Raw genomic sequence first — 20,380 nt, 5'->3', positions numbered from 1 at the left:
ATTCACCACGAATGTGCCTTCGTGTTTCCCACTTGGCTCATCGACATTTAAAATAGTCCCATTCTGTGTTCCCACGAAAATTAGGGTATATTTTGGGTAAATCACTCTTGGATCTAGAGACAATCGGTAAGAAATTTAGTGTCGTTTATACTGAGCCTGTTACTCTACCTGATGCGATAAATTACTTTGTGGTTGGCAATCGTATCCTCGAATTTCTTCGTAATATTCATATGCCGTGATACATGTTATAACATCTCTATCTGACACCCAAACATGTCTGCATAAAAGATACATTATTATCTGAATCAATGTTGAGAATTGTAATGCAAAGTGATATTTACTTGAATTCCATTGGATTCATTTGTGTATTGCTGACAAGAACCTCGCCAGTTTTTAATATGATTGTATATAATCTTTCTGTAATCAAAGGACACTATATTTTCAACGGTCGTCAAGTGTTTCTAATGTATGTGGAGTGATTATTAGCCACCTCTATTTCCACTGTATGTCATTGATACCAGATTCAAAGTCTTTGGTAATATTTGCAGATTAATTTGCTTCCCAGTCTGAGAGCTTAAAATGCGAATAGTATTATCTGCACTTCTCACAATCACCCTTGTCGAATACATCGGATTCATAGTCGTTATTATTTCTGTAGCAGACTCTCTATAGGTGAAATGCGATATGACGTTCGTAGTATTGTCTATGAAAAATTATTGATCGAGTCATAACGAACGCAAGTCTTACGACAGAGCAGCGTAGAATGTGTATAACTGATGCATGTTGAAGCAGCTCAATTTTTGCCCTAGGGTTGCTATGGCCGCAGCTGATTTGTTAATTGCGATGCCTTGTATTTCGCCGATGTCAGAAAACGATTCCATCTGTGCTGATATTCCAATAATTGTGATGTAGAGATTTGAAGAGTTGCAGAAAATTTCGAAAGGAAGAGTTAAGAGCGGCTCAAAAAGTGGGTGACTTTTGGGAATTTATATCGCAACAACCAATTCCACTTGATTATTCAAAAATTACATGCTAATGAAGCTCAATATACATAATTTCAATAATACGCTGCTCAATCAAATTGAATAATTGGTTGAAATGGCATAAATTTCCGAAATTCACCCACTTTTTCCGTGATCTGTACATATGTATACAAATATACACCCTCTTAAAGAAACTAGAAAATGTATGTCTTTTATACAGTACAGTTTACGAGACCTTTCCTCTTAGATTGCAGCTCCATATTTGGAGCACGTTGTCTTCGCCACATGTAATGAATCCACATATTGAGGGATGAACGACTATCTTTTGAACGTATCCCTTATGACCACCAGGACAGCTCATTATGCAATGCAATTCAAGGTCCCAACCCATGACTAAACGGTTAAGAGACTTAATACATAAGGTCTGAAATATTTTAGAAATTTGGATAGTGGAATGGTACCATTTCCTTGCTCGTCTCCCGTTATAATCCACTGGCTTGTGTCGTGGAAGAGCAGTGCTGTTATGGCAGCTTCTGTAGCGGCAGGATTGCGGGCCAGAAACATTACTGGAACGATGTCTTCCTTTTCTTTCAAAGGTTCCAATGGCAGTACGTAAATAGTGGTCATGTATGAGCCAGCCAGTCTGGTCATTGCTACTTGTCATAAAGTTCCTTAAAATATTGTCATTACAAGATGTATCATAGATACATATCTATAGCAGTTAGTCTCAACATTCAGTGTTACTGGGATCGACTACCTTTACCCGAACTCAAGTGAGTCTGGTATTGTCGAGTAACATTGTCTATCGCTTCCAATTATATCGCGATACATATATTCAGATATGTTTCAGATATATTATTTTGTCAATGTCGACGAATGTTGCTATAGATACTTAACGCACATGTACTCGCTGGAATCAACGACATGCATTCCAATTTCCAAAGTGCTCCATACTCGCTGTCTATGTAAGCCATTGTCTTCCAAGGATTCATAGTTGACTCTTTGTTCGCTAGTGGGAATCTCTGGAAGGTAATATGTCCATTTTGTTAGAATTAAGGTTTCCTAAAGTAGGTCATCAGAATCCATTCGTTATTTCAATTATTTCTGCGTTATCAATGAAAAGTTATCCTTAAATTCGAAAAATAAAATTGCGTATCTAAATGTGGTTTTAGCTTATACATATTTATTACAAATGGTCTCACATACAATGAATAGTAAGTTAGCATATTTGTTGATCTGCGTGGAAGAAATTGCAGTTCAGTACTGGCTGTTAATTTTTTTTACCAGTAAAATTATAATATCTCGCATAATTTGTTTCAGTCTATATGATTGCTAAAAGATGAATTTGGGTTTTTAATTATAATACACTGTGAAAGAAATTTTTTTGTATGTATGGTAGTTAGGTGTAACTCAATCATAATAAATTGATCATAAAATGCAAGACTAGCAGATGGTGAAATTGACAGTAAGACAAATGTGATGTGAAAATTTTGTGTCTATAGGAGTTCCAATTTTAAAGTGAAAAATTTCATTTATAACCATTTTAAAAAATTACAGTTTTTGCTAAATTTTATACCGTAACTTTGTTGGGTCCTGCTACAACGATTTCGTTTGTCATAGGCTCGTAAAATATGTCGGTTATTCGAAATTCGTTACGAATGACTTGGTAGAGCATGCAGAACGAAGTCATGAGCCAGATCATATCGTCGTTTGGTACATATCCAATTAGTACCTTAGCTTTTTGACACCACAATAGTTTAGTAAACAACATCGTACCGCTGAGTGGGTACGAGGGTTGAATAAGTTTAGCTTGCACTGAAAATCTCAGCATATTTGATGGTGGATCGATGACTAAATATTCCTAATAAATTATTGCAAACAAACGGTTAATTGAAGTGGACAACAGTATGCGTGTAAATTAATTTTTTCATATTAACATTTATAATAAGCAGCATTAATATTTATCAACCTACTTGGGTTTCCTCGCAGTAACAAATTTCCGTAAAATTCCCGAACATCGTTGTCGACGAGACCAATTTCATACCGTGAAACAAGTTATCGTCACGTTTACCATCAATCGTATTTTCGTCAAGGCGACTTTTCAACCGCTCTCGCATCTTCGTTACTTTCTTTCTCCATTCCATTTCCCTTTCTTCCCCATCCAAATATGACTTGGACATATTTGCTGTGTGGCCTAGAAGCGACATACTTTGCATCCACGGTATATGGTATCTTTTACCATAATACCATGGTCATAATACGCTCATGTTGTACAATTGTGTCGGTCTATTTATCGCATACAAAGATTCCCTCGCTCAAACAATCGATTGCTGAAGTGCGATTCTCGAAAATCGAAGGTCGAAGCCCTCGGGCTGATTTTAAAAGCGCGCGTTGGAACGACAACCAATCGTTGCATTGTACTGATTTGGCGCCACAGCCGTTGAGTGAAGATAGAGAGTAGAGACTGCTATCCTCATGAACTTTGCTTCGGGTACAGGTACGGTAAGGGAAGCTGAAGGGCTAGAGGGAAATTGCAGTATTCGGCTATGCTGACTCGATTTAGCATAATTGGAATCCCATAAGATGGGTCCACTGGGAGCTAATATCGGAACGCACCGCACTTTATACATCTTCAGCGGATGGACATAGAAATTTGAGGCTAAGTCGCTTTCCGGCCGCTAGAGGGCCCCACTTTCACATTTTTTTTCTGGTCAGACTTGCCGGGGCGCTTGCCGCTCAGTTTGTATACAGCGAGGAGTTGGAGCAGACGTCTTCGTTGGTCAACTGCTCCGTTTTCGGGTTGTAACTGAGTATCTGATTTATTGTCATCTACCCATATTTTGGTATGTTCATTGTTCTCTTGACTTCAAATTGTATTACTGCTGTTCTACTGTCTCTAGAGCAGGCGCTCATTTCGACAATACAAAACCAGGTTAAAAGTCCCTTCTCAATACGTGATATATTTATTTTTTTATGACCTATTCTTCCTTCTGATCCGGCAAATACAAAGTTGTAGGTTTTTAAAAACAGCCGGTATAGTCGAAATCGGGCCCACTCTTGTTGCTGATCAACCGGTTGGTGTTCCGTCTTCTTCTTGTCTCTTACTTCCCGCGCAAGTTTTCAGCCAATCATAATCGCTGTATGGCAAGAAAGTGCCCTGACAATGATCTACTAGAAATTAGGAAATGTCCCTATGACATCAGAATCTCATTGTCGGTATCATTTTGTTGCCACATATCCTTAGTTTTCAATTTTTCGAACGTAAATCGTAAATTTGTAGCTTTCAAATTACTATTGTTACACAAATTGATAATTCGCAATCAATAATATAATTTTTCAATCAATCGTACGTGAAAAAATATTGCCAAATACCAGCTACTAAGCCTAGTTATATTAGTTTAATTTTTTCCACCCGCACTGTAAAGTGACGGTTCACATATCGAACAAAACACAAGTTGCCTGTAAGGAAGTGGCGTTCGGAAAATAATTGTGAAAACAGAACCTAATAATGGGTGTATTCCGAAATATACTCGCAATACTGCAAGTACTGGCAACCGCGTCCTGAAATCGCGCGACAGCTTACTGGGACGTGAGGCAGTTGCAGTACTTGAGAGATGGCCGCGTCCTCGGTGTAGCGTTCCGATTTTACTGGGACTGACAACTCGAAGTAAAAACGGAACGCAGTTCGCAGTGGACTGCGTGACGTCACGGTCGGCAGTACTGGAAGTATATTTCGGAATACACCCCATGAAGGTAGCTATAAAACACATAATAGAAGAGGCCAACAGAAAAAAGAGGAAGATCACGCGATTACTATCTGTGAGATACTATTTCCACAAGTGTCATCACCACAGTCACTGGATTAATGTGAATATTAAATAACTTTATTGTCTCATAATAATACAAGTGAATTATCAGTTGTGTACGATAAGTGTCGGAATAATGACAAAAAACGTTCGATAAGCCGTGACTGCATGTTAAGCGGCAGAAAGACGGCACTAGGGTGAGGAAAAGAGTTCAAGTGTACAGAGGAAGGAAAGATTAGGCGCAGGCAATTTACGGAGCGTTGACTATTTTTGCAACGGCGAATCAATACATTCTCTGTGTGCGTGCTTATTCCATGTAAATATATCTATAAAAATAGACGTCGGATCATCGCCACGAGTATTAATACGGGGAACGGGTGCGATGTTCAGTCAGTTTTGAGGTTAACAATCGCGCAGTCGTCGTCGTTAGCGATGATACGATTTTATTTCTGATTGCCGTCCGTGCCTCTGGCGAAACAAAGGAAGAAACTTTGCCAAAGTTCGGCGGACACGCGTACGTCTTCGGAAATTAATCCAGCACCGAAAGCCATGGAGGAATCTTCTGAAATTTGCCAGTCGCTTATGAATCGTGTTTATTACGCGGCTCGCGATGGCATGGCAATATCTCTATACGATATTCTCAGCGAGCGGGGGGACCACCTGGACCAGCTTCTTAATCAGGTGAGAATAATGTACACATGAAAAAGAAGGTGCATTTCTTAATCCATAATGTTCATTTCTCTAATTAACCATCATTTAAAGTTGTATTACAGAAAAATCCGTACAGCGTAACAATGATTCTCTGATCTTTACCTCTGCTACTTAGGTGCATTAACTCAGGCCTGATTCAAGGGGTGAATTTCAGTGCCTAAAACTAGGCAACCCAAATCTCGTTAGGTTTGCAGTTTATAAATAAATAAAAGACAAAGAAGAAGGCTAAATTGGCGCCGGTATCCCTAAAGAATTTTACCTCTTCTTTGTTTCTCGAATGAAAACAAATGTCATATATGCAAGCTGTGTTAATGTTTCTATTTATTGCACATAAACTTGTGCGAACTTGTAGATGGTGTTATTGCTTCGTCATTGCGATATGATATTAAAAAAGATCACAATATCGCCAAATAAAGAACTAATTATATTATCATAAATGTATCTTACATAAATTTCATTGCTTTTCATCATAGTACTGAGGTTTCCAAAACTACTGCATGCTTCCCTTTAAATGATTAGTTTTAGTTTTGCAATATGATTCTGGTCGAAAGATAACAAATGAAATCCAGCTCGATGTCTTGTATCGCAAAATACAACATTCAGTATTCAAGGACAGACACATTCGTTCACTTATTGAAAATCCTCCATGCAGTGTACTCTACATGACTTCAGAAATTACTTGTGGCAAATTTTCAGGAGTACTGTTTATCTGCTTACGGCTGTATTTTTTTTTATTTTAATTTAGCGCGCTTTTAAATTTCTGCTTAGATATCTCTCCTTCACTTCTTCGTGATTTGAAACAAAAAAAATTTCGAGGGTGACCTACTGGTTATTTTTAATTGTGGATAAGAATACTTAATCTAGTCTATTCAAATTCATTGCTCCATATAAGTTGTCAAGATTCAACAGTACCTGGTTTCAATTACGGAATGTATGCAGTTGAGTCGAATAAATTGAATAACTCTATTTTATTCATATGTTTGTCCCAGTCTAACACATTTCATAATATGCTAAGTAAAATTCATTTCTGTTTGATGAAATCTAATTTTGATTTGTAGGCTTAAAATAACACGAATGAGAAATGTATAAATACTACCACGTCTGAAGGTTTCTACCAATATTTTCACAAACGTTGGTGGAAGTTTATAAAAGATATAAATGTTCCCTGGGAAAAACAAGTTAAATACCTTTCACAAATTCAGAGATTCGTTAAAGAATATGTTCAAAAAATGGTTCTATATTTGAATTAAGTTTTCGGAGAAGAGGGAAATGTTTTTCATCAATGTTACAGTGGAACCAGTCTTGGAGAAACTTAAATCAATAAAACTTTCGCAGTCAACTTATTATACGATTATTTATAAACTTTGGTAAATGAAGAAGATAAATGGAGTTTGTCAATCATATGAATTACAATTGTTCTCTGAGAACCGATGGATTTTTTATATTACCAAAACAAAAAGAAATGCTCTATATTGATTCGGTTGAAATAAGATACTGTGCAATTAAATGAATAACAATTAATTGAAAAATTAAATACTTGGAGCTTTCATCTCATATTATTGTTTAACAGAGAAATATCAAGAATCGACTAATTTCCATAGCGTGCAATCTCTAATTAGTTGAACTTTGATCAGATTTGTTATTTAATGTTGCAATAGCCAAGCAAACAAGCCCTATGCAATTATTTATATTTGGTAAATCCGAGTCCCCTCAACCAGCGAGTTTAAAAGATTGAATAATTCATTATTGCAGACAGTGATAGAAGATGACGGCCAGCACTGCACTCCATTGATAGTTGCGGCACGATATGGTCACAGTAGGGTCGTCAAAATGCTGGTCGATAAATTTAAGCCAGACTTGGAGCAGGAGGGTACTGTTAAATTTGACGCATATGTTATACAAGGAGCGAGCGCTCTTTGGTGCGCTGCAGGTGCGAATCAATTATCATTCATTGTTATCCCTTTTTTTTCACCCGTAGTATTCATTAATACATATTTCCAATGTTCATTCTCATGTGAGAAGCTCCAATCTTCGATTAATAAATATTGCTCATTATAACTGTGTAACTCTGTATTGTACGTTAGGGGCTGGGCATCTGAATGTAGTTAAAACTCTTGTCAAGGCTGGAGCGAATGTTAATCATCCGACGAGAACAAATTCTACACCCTTGAGAGCCGCATGTTTCGACGGAAGGCTCGACATCGTTCAGTATCTGACTGAGCATCATGCCGATATACACATTGCCAATAAGTACAACAACACGTGTTTAATGATTGCTGCGTACAAGGGACACCTCGAAGTCGTTAGTACCATGAGAATTTTACTATGAAACTTTTAATCTTTAAAAAAGATAATTAACCAATCCAAATTAGCTATTACTTACTCAATTGATATCCTTTTACATAATTTAGGTGAGTTATCTGCTTGATATCGGTGCCAATCCCAATGACAAAGCACTGTGCGGAGCAACGGCATTACATTTTGCCGCTGAATGCGGGCATTTTCGTATAGTATCAGAATTGCTAAGGTATGATGCTAAGATGACAAAAAACGTCAGCGGTATGACACCATTGATAGCAGCTGCCGAAAGAACAAGAACTGAAGTAGTGGAATATTTAGTTGAGAGAAATGAAGTTAGCAAGGCTGAGAAGATTGAAGCTTATGAATTGCTTGGTGCTTCTTACGCTAATGATAAAGACAATTATTGTGTTAGCAAAGCGTTCAAATACCTGTACGAAGCGATGAAATTAAGGTACCTACATTGAATATAACTTATTAACTATAATTTATTTATTTCCTGCTTGCATGTGCAATAATTGTTTAATAAAACGTAACAGTTTTTGATTACCAACTATCTTCAATGATGTTTTTTTTTTTGCTTGTTGAAGACAGAAGAAGAGAATCATAATATCCACAAGCAGTATAAATATTTTTCATATTCGGTTATTGAAAACTACATTTGAATTTGATGCTTTAGATACAGTGATCCTGAGAATATAATGCACAAACCAGTATGTGCACCGATATCGGCGTATGAAAATTGGAGGGAGTCTGTTACTCTGGAACAGTTGTTAAATATAGAAAATAATCACAATGCTATCCACATGGAGTCGCTTGCAATTAGGGAAAGAATATTAGGTAAGCATTGGGTTTAATGTAAAGAAGAAAATAATTCCAAAAGAAATGAAGGGTTGAAAGGAAACAGTTTTTACATAGTAAGTTTCAAGTAACTTGAAGCTTTAACTTGATAATTACTTTGAATAATACCTTATTAGATATTCAATATTTTTACGTAGTTTTTTGTTTTTCTTTTAAGATATTCTCTCAATTATTGATGCGATTTGGGTTTTCTCGATAAATTACTCATTAGGAAATGATACAAAATAATTTCCCATACTTTGTTTAGGAACTGATAATCCGGAGGTACCGCACCCAATAATATTCAGAGGGGCCGTTTTTGCTGATAACGCAAGGTTTGATAGGTGTATCGATCTTTGGCTCCATGCGTTGAAGCTGCGGCAACTAAATAATATTTCGGTTGTTAGAGACTTGCTTCGTTTTGCTCAGGTATTTTATATATCCTGCGTAATAGTTACATTGTGTGATATCAAACAAAAAAACAAAAGAGAAGACAGTATGACGTATAACAGAATTCAACAGTTTCTTGAGCTCAAAGTACTTAATATTATAAATGTTCATTTTTTAGGTATTTTCACAAATGATCCATGTCGGAATTGACCTGCAATTCACACAAGTTATCAATGTCTTAGAAGCTAGTGTGATAGAACTAAAAAGAAATAAAGACCAAATAGGAAATCTAGACTCCAAGGATGATTTTGAGCAAATTATTGTAAGTCATAACGGATTCCGTCAAGCGAACTTACAGTCCTAGTGAATTTTTTCCCATCATATTTCTCTACGCAACATAAAGAAAAAAAATTGTATTCTGAAAAACCGTTCGTAAAACTGAAAGAAAAAAAATGTTCATAAAAAATTTGGCAGCAAATTTTATGCAGTTTTCAAAAAAAATCTTTAGAGAATTGGAGGAAAATTATTCACCCTGGAACGTTTTGAAGAGAAAAATTTGAGCAAGCTTTGAACATTTTTCAATATTGCTATTTCTAGGAGGAAATGGAATCCAATATTACAACAGCGCTTTACATTTTGACTATTCTAATGAAATTAATAAAGCTGAATGAGAAGGGAAGTGAAGAGGAAAAAGTTAGCCGAGCTCATCGGCTGGTACATAATTTATGCGCACTTGGCGTATCTCTCAGAGATGGACAAACTCTGCTTCATCTTGCTGTGAACGCAGATACACCCGTGGACGATTTTCATACTAACAATGTTTGCAAGTATGTAGATTCCTTGTAATGAATTGTTTTTCAAAATATCATTTCTTAAATAAGTACCAATTGCTTACGGTATCGTAATTTCTTTCAAAGATTTCCTTGCGCTGCTACTGCCAAATTTCTTATCCAATGCGGGGCTGATGTTAACGCGATGGATATAAACAGGAATACACCTCTACATGTGATAGTTAGTTATCAAAAACCTATCAGGTAAGACCAACTGGGGGTATACGATTCTCTCGTCTTTTTTTTATGCAAAACTCTACTTTTATTAGATAGCCAATCTGCTTTTATAACAATGTTTGTAAAATATGATTGGATTGGTTCTTGCAGTGACTTTTTAACGCTTCATTCGATAATAATTGATCTCACTGAGGCTGGAGCACACATGGATACAGTTAACATTGAAGGAAAAACTCCATATGATGCTGCAACAACTGGTGAGTCATTCTCTCGCTCGATAATAGCCATGCATTCACGCTATGAAAACGGTGACAAAGAGGCTCAATCACACTTGAAAAAGATGACACTGTTTTTTTTTTTCAATACAACTACAAAGTTATCACAATAGCATCAATATTTTTGTTACGATTCATTTTATTGTACTAGCTTTTATTTATTCGTTATAGCATCTTGTTCTTACAACTTGATGCGGTGAAAAAGCATTAACTAAATAGCTTTCGATAGTATAAGTAATTCAAAAAGAGTATCTGGTGACAAGTTTCTTGAAAAAATAATATTGAATAATGTTACGTGAAGAAAAAGTATCCCAAGCCATTATCGGCATCTACCTTAATTTTCATTTCAGTTTTTATGAATTTTCGCTGTAATTTTTATAATATTTTATAATTACTTACACATCTTTAATATCCATTTGAAGAAGAAATACTATTAAGATTCTCATACACTACCAATTATTTCCGGTTTTCCATGTTACAGGTGTTGCTGAGATAATACTTCGAAAGCAAACTAAACTTTCATTAAAATGTATGGCGGCTAAAGCAGTAAAGACATACAACTTGTCCTACTGTGGTAGCGTGCCACGTTCGCTCGAAAGTTTTATAGAGCTGCACGGACCCGGACTTAATCAAGGGTAACTACTACGTGACTATTGATTCCAAGACAAGAATCATCACCGTTGTCACTTCATGTTGTAGGAAATTTTTAAATCCCAAATTCGGTTTTCATGCTATTTTTGACAAGATTTTCAAACTGAATTACTATTGTTAGACACGAATCTGAGAATTTAATCAACCACACAAATATGGTGCGTCAAAGAGTGAACTTATTTTTGCTACAAAATATCCAACATTCAATATTTGAATTCCTTTTCTATACACGATAAACTCTGAAAATGCTACAGCTAGGCGCTAGATAATATGAATTTCCCTTGTAATATCACGGTTTTTGGAGCTCAATTTGAATTTTTCTCTGAGTGAACATAGTACACCACTTCCACTACTTGAATAAGTGGATTCTGTATTGATTTTCTAAGCGTTAGGCACTTGATCAATGGTTTGGCATCCATGTAAAAAATTTTTTAAGATCTCGCAACAGAATAAGAAGCTAATCATTCTGACGTACCAACTAATGAGCTGTACAATTGATGCCTTTTGAATATTATAATATTAGTGAACAGAAAAGAGTGTAAGAACGAATGATTCAAATGAAAGTTTTTATTTCTATTTTTTATCTCGACTTTTTTGTTTTAGTCTGTTGTAATTGTTATAGACACTTCTAAAGTGATCTGTGGTGCAGTAATGAAAGTACCTGCGGTTACTGAATTAGGTTTTTTTTCAATACTCTTTTCGCTTACTTCTTACGAACTAGTCACATTTTTAACTTTATATTATATAGATTATATTATATTGTATAGATAGAATTTAAATAACATCTATCTTATTTTAGTGATATATCTCTGATAAGCATAAGTAACAATAATCTTGACTTCTGTAGTTTTTTTTTTCCTTCACATTACAATTTGCTTCGAACTATTAAGCTATGTATAATGCAAAATATTTTGTATTCGATTCCCGTGTCGCAGATGTAAATCGATATAAAATGGATTCGACTCGAATAATGATTATGATATTTGAAATTAGCTTGTCTAAATTGTCAATTCAACAGATTTGATTGTTATTTATTATAATTAATTCGATTACCTAAGATAACATCTTGCCAATTAGTGAACGAGGTTTGTTCGATTTTATATTAAATTCACATTATTTTACTAAATTAGATGATCAGATTATATTCGAGGTCATGCATATCGCTCTGTCAGCTATAGATGAGAAATTTGAACTTCATCTCAATTACGGTAATTGAAAGATTGATTAGCAAATCACCTGCGCTTACTGATATCTTTTTACTATGGCAAATTTGACTGTAAAAATTATAATTTTGTATAAGATATAAATTATTTCTATAACATATATAATTTTTATACTGTTTGAATTCGTTCTGCAAATTTACCGGTGGCTTGACTTGATTATTATAAACTTCTAGAAAATTAAATGAAACTTGCATACTCTGTGAAACAGTTGATGTGCAATACCAGCTGGATATCTCTAAATATAAAAAGGAACGAACGGGTATCATTTTTTTTTATACACATTTTATTGTTATCACAATATCTAAAATAACAATATTCGCTCAGTGTTCCCAAATTTTTTCTTGAATACTCTGTACATGCGGAGTAAGATATTATGTTAAGGACGTTTATTAAACTACCCAGATAACAACGTGTGTGTAAATTTCGCATCAAAAAAATAAAACTACAATGGTTGAAAAGTGTTGCTAGCAATATTAGAAAAAGGTGTGTCCTCAATTGCTATCAAAATCAGATCAACCTATTCTGAGCAAAATTTGTCAACACAACTGCTAAATGCAAGCTAGCTTTGCTATACAATAAAATAATACAAAAATGATTTGCTGTAAATCTGCTGCGCAAAACTTATGATGCTAAATTATCAGTGTACAGGCAACAATTATTGCGGCAAATAGGATAGACATTTTGCACAGACAAACATTGTTACCTGGATACTTAATAAATATTTGACGAACTTTTTAAAATGGCTGTAAATTTTTATAGAACTTACACAGCACTACAGAATAATGACACGCTCATAATTTTGTCATAAATTTGATCCACTGAAGTGAAATATGTTTATATTTATGGTAAACGAAAATAAGATACAAAACAAAAGAAGATTTTATAATAATATAGTCTATTTTATTATTCTTATTTACATGCAGGTTTATTATTCAAATTGTATACCACCAAACTAACAAGGGCAGGGCGCGACCTTGAGATCACCGATTTCAAATTCCTTTTCATATAATAAAGTACTTCGCACTCTGTAGTCAAAGGTGTCCAGCAGAAAACGCAATTTTCAAGCTGGAATACTTGGAAAAGTCACGGAACTTCAGATTCCAAAAAGGGTATGAATCCCGATTTATTCAAATATTTATTGATTATTGACATAGTACAATTTAAACAAATAAGCTAATTGTCGTCTGCCGTAGTTTCGATTCGATGCGTGTTTGCATATTGGAATATTTCATGATTTTTTGTTTTTTCGTACTTTATTGGAAGCAACAGTTGATAAAACTTTGTAAAAAAAGAAATGTTGACTATCTTTTCAAGCAAAGTTGACCGGTTTAGATGTAACATTTTGTACGAAAGTTTCAGACTTAGATTCAAATCTTGCTGACTATTTTCACATATTATATTCTATCACTATAGTCGGATATTCAGTTTATTTTATGTATAATTGTATAGACCGTATAAGTTCCGAACAAACGTCTCTCGAAGGGAAAAAAAGAAAGAAAAATAATATTATTTTACGTATGTATAAAGTATTACTATATCATTATATACAATATATTAAATCGAACTAAAGTGGTAGCGATTAGAAACAATCCGAACTACTTTTTTATATAGGAAAGAAAAGAAACATGAAATAATCTTTCCTCAAAAAGTCGTATTATAATAATGGCCTGTAAAAATTATTGTAATTCTTTCAAGCATATACCGAAATTAATTTCGTACAAAAATAGGTATTAAAAACTAATGTCTTAAGAACCAGCATGTTTTCTGTTTTTAGGACGGATGTGTGGAAGGTGAGCTGTTGATTATTTCCTATTTTACCAGTGACGTCGTCTACTGCATGTAAATTCTTAGAAAAAATGCTGAAGAGTTAGATAGAGACTGGAATTTAAAGAATAAAAACAACAGTTATAGTAATGTAAGTAAAGAGAAGCATAAATCGACTTAGAGATAACTGGAATACAATTCATTGATTTCATTTCATTTCACACACTGGTTTATGAACTAGAATAAATGCAGTAATTTCGCAATTTTTGCATCGCTACTAGTCTATCTAAATATGTATGCACGAATTTTATCATCAATTTGTGTATAATTTACCATACTTTGAACCCTCTTGCAGAACATGTCTACATACTTCCAGTCTAAAAATATCAAAAATAATATGTCGAATGTAATAGATTAATTCGTTTTACATGGCATATTGAAATTATTTTAGTGTCACAGAATTTTTTAGTTTCACTTAGACCAGACTATTGAAGGTAAGCTGAGGCATCTATTCCACGTACACGAGGAAGATAAATAATAGGTAATAACAATAGGTATCGCATTACAGTTTAGATTGACAACAGCAGCTCAATTATTATTTCTATATGCTTTACGGGGGCAATACTTAAACTCTTGTTCTGGGAATCATCATTTTCGCCCCTCGCTCGGTTGTTCTGCACGTCGATGAACGGGATAACGAAGTACCAATGTGCTGTCTGCAGATATAATTGGAAGCGCATTGTCACAGTGGTCATTTATCAAATGACTTACGCTATCGAAAACTCGGTCCTTAGTGCGAACCTAAAATTAATTTATCAGAAATTGATCTCGAGAATGTTAAGAGAAAGAAAATGCATTCATCGATAGCATGCGGGTACTCACCACGCCTTCGGGGTCTATAAGTAACAAATGTCTAGGTGTACCGCCGTTCATTCCTGTGAGAACATACTGCCCTGGAGAGCCTTGCGATTCTCTGACTAAAAAATCTCCATCCTAGAAAAAAAAAAACAAGACAAATTTCGTGAAGCGATGCAACAGTAACTTTGAAAATCACAGAACTTTTGCCGTGTGTAATTGGAACCAATATAAGTAATTCCGATCACTAAAAATACTAATTTTTGTTCGGATAACTTGGTACAGCACAAAAGTTTTGTAGTTAGTTTGAAAAAGCAAACGATGTTTTTTTTTCTAATGTAAAGAGAAAAAGCAGCTCGATTATTTTTGTTGAGCCAAAAATTAATGGAAGGTCTGCAACGACTTTAAGGTAGTTGTATTCTGAACTTTAAAATTGAAGAAATTGTTTCGTTTCTGACAATACTGTGTTTGATGTTTGTTTTTTGAATGTAATCATTCGTGAAAGCTGTGGAACATGAGTAAAATTAGACACCTCATGCAGAATTCATTTGATTTTATGGTCAGAATTTTTCACTGCTCTATAATTGAATAGTATTTAAGTCTAAAACCTGAAACCGTACATATCGCGTCTGCTCTCCTGTAAAATCTAATGTATATCACTCATGTCACATTGCTGACAACACATGTTATTCACCATTCACCTAGTTATTGCAATTATAATGCTACAACTACGATAGGAATGAGTTGAAGGTAAATACTGGTTGAGTACTTGCCTTGGTAAGCATAGATTCAGCTTCCGCTCGACTTATGCTACCATGAAACCAAATCTCCCTTTTTAATTGTTGCTTTTGCGACTGCGGGCTCAATTTACTAACTTCAGGAATGGCGGTATTGAACGGTTCTGTGAAAGGAGAGACAGTATTAGTCGTTGCTGGTCCATCACATGAAATAAAGCATTTTAAACACGAAATCTGAAATACTAACGCATATCAAAGGCGTCTCTTTGTTCTCTGCGTGTATCACGATTTGCCGCTATAACAGTATCGTTGACATAATTGTGTTCCACAATGATGCTGCTTGATGACATTGCTGATGCAGTGTCAGAGCTCAAGTCTATTAAATTTCCAGTTTCTGGAAGAAGAGAATAGAAAATAGATGTCATGAAAGAGAATGTCGATTGACTTGTTTCAGCGCATGTTGAACAAGAATTTCATTTTCTGTACCTGGCCACTGCTGCAGTTGTCTACTGCGATTACTTGACAGCGTATCCGTGAGTGATGAGCATTGGGAGGTACCAGCCACTCCGTGATTGTGATTAGAATGATGTTTTAGGTTTGGTAATGTTGACGCATTAATTGGTAGAGGAGGAACTGGAGGTGGCCCGATATCTGGGGGTACTTTACCAGGTAGATCGTTGTAGTAGTCTCTATCAGCGTCGCGTGGGTTTGTCAATGCAGTGCTATTTACAATAACAACACATTAGGCGGAGAAATGGTTTATAAAATTGTTTTAGCCTTGATGAAATTGGCGAATAGGAGTTCCCATAATGATTTTAAAAAAATTTGGATGAGTTGCTAGAAAAATACCACTTTAAACGCAATTCCGTAGAAATTGAATGCCCTGAATAAATCACATTATTATTTTGAGGTTTGGGACATAATTTCTAACGATTACTAACGATGGTTTGGTGAGAAATTCTTTGAATCTTAATTCAAACGCTTGACCAATCGTTGCAATTACATCCTGTGCCAGTCCCCCGCCACATTCCAAAACGTAGCAAGCTCGCCAGTCTTTTAAGTTCTTAGCTATGTATGCAACAAAATCCAATGTGTCCTATAAAGATTAGATATATCGTAAATTCGAAATAAAAAATTCCGCCAGTACAATTATTATTCAAGATGTTTCTAAGAGCTACCGTGTCACCGCCAGAAGCAAAAGATATTCTTGGCATATCATGCTTAGCAACTATCGCACCAGTGTCAAGCATAGTTAACGCCAAACTGCAGCTACTTATAATCAGGTTTATGTTTGCTCCTGCATGTTCCATCCGTGGTTTATCGGCAATTGCTTTCAAGACTTTTCGATCGACCTGAAAAACGATAAAAAATCTACTGTTATAACTACTCTTCTTTTGTTTTCCTGCTTATTATCAACTTCTCTTAAAATTTTTCCAAACATACCAAAACGACTAATAAAAACGATATCGTGAAATGCTTGTATTGGAATTGAACTTTGTTTTTAATTGAGTCAATCATGACTTGAAATGTACTTCCGATTTCTTGACATTTTTATAACTTTCTTATGATTAAATAAAACTTTTGACCGATTTTTACATTTTCCAGGCAAGTGACTATACTGAAATAACATAACTAACTTACTCGTCTTTTCTTGTCAGCCGATTTGAGTCCAGCTGCTTCGCAGACTCTGTTTATACATTCTCTGCAAGAGCAATTAACAGGCTAGATTATGAAAGACTCAACTGTAATATAAAATGTAAATTAACATGGTATCATGCCTCACTAACATTGTATTATAATTGTAAGACAATCATTAGTTTTTGTTGGGTCTTTCAATCACGTCTCGTTTTGAGGAAAAAGTGTTAAAATAATTTACAGTTGGGAAATTGGGCATTTTCAGTGACTAGATTGACTAAAACAAAAAGTCACTGTGAATTTGTAAAATTACAGGCTTATCGAGGTTCCTTAGGCATTAAATAAAATTTTTTTACTGCCTATTTTATAGAGTCAATTCTAATTTTTTTAATGTTATGTCCCAAAATATTTCTCCGACATTTGTAAGTTTTTGGAATTTCCTACTTTCGGGAGCATTCTCGTAATTCAGCAGGATTTCTTTCTAATTAAAAGAAGTATTATTTCCTTTGAGAACGTGAAGTTGTGAAAAACATATGTAAATCATCTCTTAAACATATAATAATGTGAAAACAGTAAAGAAAAAGGTGATAATTTGCTTTGCGAAGTAATCTCCTGTGATACTTAACAAGAAATGACTAATCACTAAGAAAGAATTCGGTAGGTGTACAAATTGATTCAGCAAAGCTACATGTTATTAATCATCCTAAAGAATGTCGAATAGCCTGAACTATAGTTATCCAATTTCTGTGTTATAGAAACTGCGTTCAACTTTTCGAATTATTCATGTTACAGGCATGTGGTACAGGAAACAAGCAAAGAGTGACAAAACTAACTTAGCAACGCAGGATCTAGTCTCAAAATCCAGGCTCTTCATCGAAGTGTAGACCTCAAGACATCCGATGTACTGTAAAATTGGAACAAAGTATAATATTGCATGAAAGGAAATTATATGGGAATGAAAGGGAATTGTCAGATAATATCATTTATGAGAAATTCATACCCTGACTGCATATGTTATGCCTTCCTTGGTGACTTGGTTATCCGAATGTAACCAGCCCCTCGCTGGCTTACTTATGAAGCTTCCTCCACCTCCGCTAGACATCGCTGCTATGAAAATTAGACAAGAATAAAAGAAGTAAGAAAACGTATTGTTGATGATAATTTTTTAAACAATATCGAAGTTCTGAATGACATGTTAATAAGTTGTATTTTGTTTCAATGGTAAACGAAACGGAATCGAAGGTAATGCGATTTGTTATTAATTGTTGTTCTTGTGGGTTGTGACAATTGATTGAATGTTGTACCTACGTATTTATTTTAGGCTGAATGGTGCGATGAACGCAGCAAGTGTTCAGTTGAGGATAATTCGGAAACGCATGATAGGGTTAAAATTATTCAGCCTTGATGTCAATCAACTAATCCTTAGGTGACAATCCTTCTACAGAGTAGGACAATTTTACCTAAAATTACGTTGGTGAATCACGTCCTTTGCTCAAGTACAGTGAAACAGTAATAATTACATGATCATTTGACAGCTGACAGAAAGAATGGTTCACGGTCCGTGATTCCTCGTTTCATTCATATGCATGCACTAGGCAGTTAAAAAAGAAATATTAACGCGGATCATTCATGCGCGCCGTTTGAATGGGTCGACTCGGGTCTTTTGCACTCGAATTAATACGCGCATCGGATTCTGGGCCACTTTAACATGATTGATTAAATATTCGTCTATGCAAATGCCGTGTCTACGTATAATCGTGCTGTCGTACCAACCAGCAAAAAACCAACACAGTATCGTCTTGCGCCTGCCGCACCCTACGGAAATCAATTTGAATTATTTCACGTTTGTCCAGTTCTTGTTCGAACGCCGGTCGCGTTTCAAAAAACTTCAAAAAATTCCGAAGGATGTTGACGGTAAAATTTAAAGCTGTTTACCCTTGGCCAGATTTTCGTGATCGGTGCTCAGCAGATAAGTGAGCCTAAGGCCATAAGAAGCTGTGTTAGCGAACTGGTAGCTTCTTTGTCGGCGCAAAAGAGAACTTCCAAGTTATGTGGCGCGTTGACTGAAGCTACTAAAATCCTTTACTTTCATGGGCATTAATGTCTTACATCGAGGTTATGCGCACGGAGGTAGGATCTCAATGCTCGCATGCGTGACTGGCTTAGTTAATCGTCTTTAAGTAACGAAATTCTTCCTCAAAATACTGTAACATCATTTAGAAGATCCAAAGGTTACCACGCGCATAGAAACGTCATGAATTTCCCACCCCATTGATCTCGCGCAAAATGTAGCCGAAGTGATGAACGAGAGATATACATATCCGAGGTATTCATCGCTCTCAATTTGCATTTTGATTGGCTGAGAGGTAACGTATTAGCCAATCAGGTGTAGTGCAAGAGAGACAGTTTATAACCAACATGTACCTCTCTCTCTTTTTCTCACTTCTCCGCTACACTTTCTGTGCACTCGAAGCTACCTCTAGTAGTATACGATCCAAGGATTCAATCCATAAGTCGTCTGTGTATAAGTCTATGGATTCAACGTGTTCTAAATACTTCCTGTACGGCAATAACGCGGCATGATCGGAAATTTGAAGGTTATGAGGATGCTATTCTGTACGAAAATCTGCTAATCGAACACTTGTGTTAGGTGCTACACTCTCATTTTGGGAAGTGATTGTAGAAAGTACACCGTGTGTGACATGTGGCGGGTGGGATAAAGGAAACACAAGCACTGCGAACCGCTCATAAATTCCTATTAGTACAGTTAAACAAACGTTCGTTCGTATTCCCTTGAAATACTACATGTGATAAACACAGCAGAATATTGAAAGATGGCGGGTACAAGTTGCTCCGCTTTTTCTCACGATGGAAAATATTTAGCCAATTGTGGTAGCGACGGTAAATTGAAGATCTGGGAGACAGCCACAAGTAGGTTGAAACAAGAATACATACCAAATTTACATCTGTCATCGCCCTGCAGTGTCCTAGCATGGATCTCCGTTACCCGTCAATCAAACTCCAACTCGGTAAGCCATGTGCGCGTTATATAACTTTGTCTACTTTATTAATTAATTACTCAACCAATTTATTATCAATCCTGTGACACCCATCCCAATTATGCCCATCTTTTTATGTGGTATCAATTCAACCCGATCGTTCACCCCCAGAAATAATACACATATTCACTCCAATAGCCGGCATA

At 35.5% G+C, this 20,380-nt stretch overlaps 4 protein-coding genes across 11 annotated transcripts in view; 2 read left to right on the top strand and 2 right to left on the bottom strand.

The window, feature by feature from the left end:
* Positions 1-1,209: 1,209 nt before the first annotated feature.
* Positions 1,210-3,437, bottom strand: LOC124295588. Its single transcript, XM_046746024.1, has 5 exons — positions 2,957-3,437; positions 2,560-2,844; positions 1,885-2,005; positions 1,445-1,636; positions 1,210-1,376 (listed from the first exon to the last, which is right to left on the bottom strand). Exons 1-5 carry the CDS (start codon positions 3,197-3,199, stop codon positions 1,210-1,212), a joined length of 1,008 nt encoding a protein of 335 aa, XP_046601980.1. The 5' UTR covers positions 3,200-3,437.
* Positions 3,438-4,570: 1,133 nt separating this feature from the next.
* LOC107219076 (protein fem-1 homolog B) overlaps positions 4,571-20,380 on the top strand; it is a 23,677-nt gene continuing 7,867 nt past the window's right edge. The window contains exons 1-13 of one of the 4 annotated variants that reach the window (XR_006905150.1): positions 4,571-5,470; positions 7,253-7,430; positions 7,585-7,802; positions 7,912-8,252; positions 8,478-8,638; positions 8,907-9,067; positions 9,207-9,350; positions 9,626-9,855; positions 9,946-10,062; positions 10,186-10,292; positions 10,792-10,945; positions 13,108-13,293; positions 13,959-14,028. Coding sequence is in view for 3 of the 4 variants with exons in the window: in XM_046744547.1 (XP_046600503.1) it covers positions 5,339-5,470; positions 7,253-7,430; positions 7,585-7,802; positions 7,912-8,252; positions 8,478-8,638; positions 8,907-9,067; positions 9,207-9,350; positions 9,626-9,855; positions 9,946-10,062; positions 10,186-10,292; positions 10,792-10,945; positions 13,108-13,162 (1,998 nt within the window). In the remaining variant the exon portion in view is untranslated. Of the gene's footprint in view, positions 5,471-7,252; positions 7,431-7,584; positions 7,803-7,911; positions 8,253-8,477; positions 8,639-8,906; positions 9,068-9,206; positions 9,351-9,625; positions 9,856-9,945; positions 10,063-10,185; positions 10,293-10,791; positions 10,946-13,107; positions 14,029-20,380 lie in introns of those variants that run through there. The other 3 variants (XM_046744547.1, XM_015657155.2, XM_046744549.1) reach the window with 3 other exon arrangements.
* LOC107219080 (SHC-transforming protein 1) lies at positions 12,534-18,939 on the bottom strand. 5 transcript variants are annotated; one of them, XM_015657163.2, is made up of 12 exons: positions 18,696-18,939; positions 18,484-18,635; positions 18,176-18,282; positions 18,009-18,079; positions 17,182-17,242; positions 16,719-16,892; positions 16,482-16,636; positions 16,027-16,262; positions 15,788-15,934; positions 15,577-15,704; positions 14,831-14,941; positions 12,534-14,749 (listed from the first exon to the last, which is right to left on the bottom strand). In XM_015657163.2, exons 3-12 carry the CDS (start codon positions 18,275-18,277, stop codon positions 14,597-14,599), a joined length of 1,338 nt encoding a protein of 445 aa, XP_015512649.1. In that variant the 5' UTR covers positions 18,278-18,282; positions 18,484-18,635; positions 18,696-18,939; the 3' UTR covers positions 12,534-14,596. The 5 variants fall into 5 exon arrangements, with proteins under 5 accessions (XP_015512649.1, XP_015512650.1, XP_046600507.1 ...); XM_015657164.2 differs by having other exon boundaries at positions 18,484-18,613; XM_046744551.1 differs by having other exon boundaries at positions 18,480-18,939.
* LOC107219077 (WD repeat-containing protein 43) overlaps positions 19,749-20,380 on the top strand; it is a 5,129-nt gene continuing 4,497 nt past the window's right edge. Inside the window, exon 1 of the mRNA XM_015657156.2 lies at positions 19,749-20,204. Within this exon, the coding sequence (XP_015512642.2) occupies positions 20,010-20,204 (195 nt within the window). The 5' untranslated portion in view covers positions 19,749-20,009. The remainder of the gene's footprint in view (positions 20,205-20,380) is intronic.

The sequence above is a fragment of the Neodiprion lecontei genome, chromosome 7, assembly GCF_021901455.1.
Source record: "Neodiprion lecontei isolate iyNeoLeco1 chromosome 7, iyNeoLeco1.1, whole genome shotgun sequence".
Lineage (NCBI taxonomy): Eukaryota > Metazoa > Arthropoda > Insecta > Hymenoptera > Diprionidae > Neodiprion > Neodiprion lecontei.
This window is presented reverse-complemented; position numbering and strand designations above follow the sequence as displayed.